The 6,439-nt window shown below is 35.9% G+C and overlaps 1 protein-coding gene across 1 annotated transcript in view; it reads right to left on the bottom strand.

Moving 5' to 3' along the window:
• Window positions 1-6,439, bottom strand: part of TTC3 (tetratricopeptide repeat domain 3) — a 158,420-nt gene that overhangs the window by 106,182 nt on the left and 45,799 nt on the right. The window contains 3 exon segments of the mRNA XM_011987753.1: window positions 311-423; window positions 2,259-2,339; window positions 5,408-5,542. Of these exon segments, the coding sequence (XP_011843143.1) occupies window positions 311-423; window positions 2,259-2,339; window positions 5,408-5,542 (329 nt within the window).

Genomic DNA, 6,439 nt, shown 5'->3' with positions numbered 1-6,439 from the left:
GGGGAGGGATAGCATTAGGAGACATACCTAATGTAAATGACGAGTTAATTGGTGCAGCACACCAACATGGCACATGTATATATATGTAACAAACCTGCACGTTGTGCACATGTACCCTAGAACTTAAAGTATAATAAAAAATATATATATATTGATAGTGATATTTCATTCAGGTCCTCAAAGTAAATCACAATTATGATAGTGTGCTACAGAGGAAATATCAAAATAATTCCAGAAAATGGATCATTATCATATTGGATTTTAAATGAGTTACCAGCCTACAGCTTAAATTAGTGTCATTTCTACTAACCTGTTTTTTTTCAAGTATACTTTTCCAATTCCACAGTAGGCCAAGCAGTCAAGTCCCTCATTGGGGTAGTGTTCAATAATCCTCTTAAACTGGTTTTCAGCTTCAGATAATTCCTTCAATAGCAGTGAAAACAATGATCACTTACATACAAAGAGAAATACTGAAATAAATTTTACCTAAAGGTTGATTTTTTTAATAATATTAAAATAACAACTGCATACCCCCAAATTCCTGTAGCAAAATTATACCTCTGTGTTTCGCTTTCTTAGGAATTACATAAATTTCTGATCATATGGATAGTCAGAGACACAACCAAACCAATCCAGCTGAACACATCAGACAATCAACCTACAAGCATTTACCAGTACACACTAAGGGCCTGGCAGGTGCTGGCTAATACTAAAAATAGTCAAATCGTGTTTTTGTTTTTGTTTTTTTAAAAAAGGCTAATTATGGTGTAAACACACCATAACATAGATCCTATTAAGTGCTAATCCCTTGGAAGGAATGCCATTCCAATGATGTTATCACAGTCTTTTGTGGCGTAAGATGGATGAAAGCTGTCTTAAAAACAGCTCTTTAGGAAAAACTTAACATAACTTAGAGTACATTCTTTTTTTAATATTCTCAACAGTGAAAAACCACTAAGTTGAATGAATTTTGTTTTTGGAAAACATCCAAAAGACACTCAGTTCTAAGAAATACTGGTAACCCTACTGTGAGTGAAAAAAAGAAATGTCACTACAAAATAGAGCTTTGAGGCCAGTTCCAACAGAGGCATTCTAAAAGTGTTTGAAGCAAGGGCTGTCCTCTGATGAAATTCTTCCAAACATGTAAGTTCTACTATAACATGTTTTTTTTTCCCCAAATCATTCTATTTTACATTAAATCACAAATGTAATAAATGATTTCTTCAATTCTAATAAGGTAAAATATGGTATTTATTATTATTCTGTCAGGAATAAAATTAAAATCATGAAGTTCTGTCTCCAACTGTCTCTTGGAAAATAGAATTAGACAGCATTCATGGGAGACATTAATCTGTGACATTGAGATCAAGGAAAATGAACCTTGGGCACTGTCGACTTCTGGGAGAGAAAAGAACGTAAAAGACTACTTAGATCCTCGCTAGGTGGCAAGTTAGGGTTAAACCTTCATCTAGACAGGGAAAAACAGAGCCCAAATTATATATTATACTTGAGGTCATTCTAGAGCATTTCAACATTTATAGCAAACTCAAAACCTCAGAAAGCAAAGTTATAATGCCGAACAGTATAGGTAGGTAAACATTCCAGGAGAGCAAGGCAGGAGCATGACTAATGGAAATCCTGGGAGCTCATGTCTATACACTGACTACATGCAGTTATAGGAAGCCTGCAATCTAGAAATAATACAATACGTAAGTACTTTCTACCTAGAAATAAGAGATATTAACATTATCGTTACCTGTGTTTTTCTAGGAAAACAACATAACATGAAACCTCCCTACGTCCATTCCCTCCTGCCATCACTAAAGGCAGCCATTATCTTCAATTCTATATAAACATAATCCATATTTTTTTCACTTTTTTACAAGATGCACAGAATTCTTAAACAGTATATAATACTATTATGTATATTTTCCAAATTATATATAAGTGGGATCACAATGTTTATGTCCTCCAACTTGCTTTTCCCCCAAGATTATGTTTCTGAAATCTATCATGATACATTATGTCCTAATTTTTATACAAATAAAAAGTAGATTCCCACTCATTGCCTGGCAAAGCCTTTTTCTAATAGGAACAAACTAAATATTCTTTAAAAACACAAACTAAATTAAACTGAGACATTTCAGGCAAAATTATCAGAAGGTACAGAGAAGAAAATGGGTCAAAATGAGAAAACAACTATTCTAAGGTATGTCACTATCATTTTAATTGTTTATTACCACTGTTACAAATCTTACCTCAGGCTGTCCTATTCCAAGGAGAGAAATGGCAAGTCCATAGACAACCAAGACATAGTTAATCATGGCCAGGTTCAATTGCTGTCAATAAAAATGCCTCAGTTAAAAATCTGAACATAATTCTGCCCAATCTGCATCTAGTCACAACAGAAAAAGAAGTGTAATAGAATCTCGCTAATCAATCTTACTAATCAATGATTGTCATAAAAACTAATCAGTATGATTGGCCAAATCGAATTAGAAAAGAGATTTTTGTCCCAATAAAGCAGTTATCCTGCTATTTAAAACACAGAATCACTGTCTCAGAGTTCCTTAAGGCACGGTTCATAATAGATTAATTTCTAATTAAAGTCATATTATTTTTCATGTAAGGGGTACTAGTGGCAGATTAAGACATTTACTTAGCTATTATAGGCTACTTCAGAGATACTGTGGGTTCGGCTCTGGAGCATCACAATAAAGCAAATATCACAATCAAGTGAGTCTCACAAACTTATGGGTTACCCAGTGCATATAAAAGTTATGTTTAAGCGATACTGTAGTTTATTAAGTGTGTACTAGCATTATGTCTATTAAACAATGTATACACCTTAAGATTTTATTGCTACAAATGCTAATGATCATCTGAGGCTTTACCGAGTCATAATCTTTTTTTAAACTTTTTTAAAAATTATACTTTAAGTTCTGGGATACACGTGCAGAACATGCAGGTTTGTTACGTAGGTATACACGTGCCGTGGTGGTTTGCTGCACCCATCAACCCGTCATCTACATATTTTTGTTGGTGGATGGTTTTGCCTTGATATTGATGACTGCTAACTGTTCAAGGTGGTAGTTCCTGAAAATTAAGGTGCTGCAGCAATTTCTTAAAATAAGACGACAATGAAGTCCGTCGTACTGATTGACTCTTACTTTCAGAAAAGGTTTCTCTGTAACATGTGATGCTTTTTGACAGCATTTTACCCACACTAGAACTTCTTTCAAAATTGGAGTGGCAAATCCTGCCACTGCTTGATCAACTAAGTTTCTCATTTCAACAATATTCACAGCATCTTCACGAGGAGTAGGTTCCATTTCAAGAAATGACTTTTTTTGTTCATGTGTAAGAAGCAACTCCGTATCCCTGCAAGTTTTATACTGAATTATGCAGCAATTCAGTCACATCTTCAGGCTCCATTTCTAATTCTCTTGCTTGTTCCACCACATCTGCAGTGACTTTCTCCACTAACGTCCTGAACCCCCCAAAGTCATCCATGAGGACTGGAATTCACTTCTTCCAAACTCCTGTTGATGTTGATATTTTGATCTCTCACATGCATCATGAACGTTCTTTATGGTATCTAGAGTGGTGATCCCTTCCAGAAGGTTTTCAATTTACTTTGTCCAGATCCAACAGAGGAATCACTATGGCAGCTATAGCCTTATAAAATATGTTTCTTAAATAATAAGACTTGAAAGTCAAAATGACTCCTTGATCCATGTGCTACCAGGCATGAAAACAACATTCATCTCCTTGTACACGTACCAAATCTCTTGGGCAGGTGCATTGTCAATGAGCAGTAGTATTTGGCAAGGAATCTTTTATTCTAGCAGTAGGTCTCAACAGTGGGCTTAAAGTACTTAGTAAACCTTGCTGTCAACAGATGTGCTGTCATTCATGCTTTGTTGTTCCATTTCTAGGGCTCCAGGCAGAGTGAATTAGCATAATTCTCAAGGGCCTGCAGATTTTTGGAAAGTAAATGAGCACTGGCTTCAACTTAGGTCACCAGCTGCATCAACCCCTAATGAGTAATGAACTCATCCTTTTTGAAGCTTTGAAACCAGACATTGACTTCTCTCTAGCTATGAAAGTCCTAGACGGCATCTTCTTCCAACAGAAGGTTGTTTTGTCTCCATTGACAATCTGTTGTTTAGCATAGCCACCTTCATCAATGATCTTCACTAGATCTTCTCCATAACTTGCTGCAGCTTCTCCATCAGCACTTGCTGCTTCACCTTGCACTTTTACGTTATGGAATTGGCTTCTTTCCTTAAATCTCATGAACCAACTTCTGCTAGTTTCAAACTATTCTTCTGCAACTTCCTCACCTCTCTCAGCCTTCACAGAAGAGAAGAGTTATGGTCTTGCTCTGGATTAGGCTCTGGCTTAAGAGAATGTTATGGCTGGTTTGATTTTCCACCCAGACCACTAAGACTCTCCACATCGGCAAGAAAGCTGTTTCACTTTCTTGTCATTCATGTGTTCATTAAAGTAGCACTTTTAATTTCCTTCAAAAACTTTTTCTTTGCATTCACAGTTTGGCTATTTGGCACAAGAGGACTAACTTTCTGCCTGTCTTGGCTTTCAACATGCCTTCCTCACGAAGCTTAATCATTCTAGTTTTTCATTTAAAGTGAGAGACGTGCAACTCTTCCTTTCACTTGAATACTTAGAGGCCATTGTAGGGTCATTAATTGGCCTAATTTCAACATCATGTCTCAGGGAACAGGGAGACTTAAAGAAGTGGGTGGAGATAACAGCTGGTTGGCAGAGCACTCAGAACACACACACACAATTTATTAAGTTCCCTTTCTTATATATGCACAGGTTGTAGTGCCCCAAAATAATTACAATAGTAACATCAAAGATCACTGATCACAGATATAGTGATAATGATAATGAAAAAGTATGACATATTGTGAGAATTACCAAAATGTGACACAGAGACACAAGGTGAGCACATGCTTTCGGAAGACTGGTACCGACAGACCTGCTTGACATAGGATTGCCACAAATCGTCAATTTGTAAAAAATGCATTGTCTGCAAAGTGCAATAAAGCAAAACATAATGAAATGAGGTGTGCCTATACTTTCTTCCTGGGTGAAAAGGTGTGACTAAAATGAGTTGAAATCCTTGATTTAGAGGAAAAGTCAGTTCTAATGACCCTAAACTACAGTCAAGGAGAGAGTATAAACATGGATCACCTATTGAGCATACTCGTGAAGTCTGAATTGGAGCACTACCTGCTTCCCACAACCTGAAGTAGATTCAGCCAATCTCAGCAAGGTCTTAGGTATATGACTACAAAGAGTTAAGGCCTTGGTTCTCTTCTGCATTCATCTGAGGTGCATTAGCACTGATAAACAAGTTATGATATGGCAAATTTACCTTTATTTTTTGAGGATCTAAACCGTTCAGCAACTCTGTAAAGGCCTGTGCGGCACTGCGGCAACGCTGTTCCAATAAGGCCGTATAGCCATCTTGAATTAAGCTTCTCAACATTTTCATTATATTAGCAAAATCCTGGAAAAAAGAAATTCTATTTCAGTAACCCAAATCTACATATTTTTAATTTAAAACTTAAGATGCCAAGTTCATAGTAATATTTTATAACTAATGATAAAATGTTTAAATCAATACCCAAACTACCCTTATTCATCATATTCCTTTCTCAGCAGCACACTTTTAAAGTGAAAAATGAAAATGTACTGCTTTACCATCTTAATTGCAACACCTCTTCTGTTGCCTGTGACAAAGGTGGCTCATTTTACACTACATGGCACTAAGCCTCACTTGCTCTCCAGACTAAACAGAGAGCATTTTTAAGTTTTAACAATATATATGAAAAACACTAGCTATCATTTAAAATAAATTGTTTGGGAGTAGAACAATTAGACACTTAAGAACACACAATCAATATTCTGATCACTACCAGATTTTAACAACTGCCATCCTGCTCTGAAACAAACCTTAATTCTAAGCAAGAAATAAATATTTCAATTGTTAACTGTACTCCTGCCTAACATATATTTGAATATAACTAGATAAAATTACTGGGAGAGATAACAATAGGTTAAATGCAAAAGGAATAACATAAGGAACAAAAAAATAAAACAAAATTGCTATCATGTACCCTTAAACTAAGAAAAACTTTGCAATTTGAATACGCATTATAATTTGAATTCATATTTTAGTGACATGGGAATAAATGTAAATCACCAAAGTTCCATAAAGATTGGAGAGGCAAGGCTAGACATTAAGCCTAAAATCTCACTCCTTGCTATACATGTGTGCGCCATTCAAAAGGGCAGCAACTGCAAGTATGTATGCTGTATTCCTCACCGTTCCTAAAAATGAAGATCCAAAAGGAGACCCCACTGCACAAATCACAGAAGAAAAAGCAGTTTGTTTACCCATTAA

This window comes from Mandrillus leucophaeus, unplaced genomic scaffold (assembly GCF_000951045.1).
Source record: "Mandrillus leucophaeus isolate KB7577 unplaced genomic scaffold, Mleu.le_1.0 Scaffold315, whole genome shotgun sequence".
In the NCBI taxonomy this organism is placed as follows: domain Eukaryota; kingdom Metazoa; phylum Chordata; class Mammalia; order Primates; family Cercopithecidae; genus Mandrillus; species Mandrillus leucophaeus.
The sequence above is the reverse complement of the archived record's forward strand: the minus strand, read 5'-3'. Positions and strand labels throughout refer to the sequence as shown.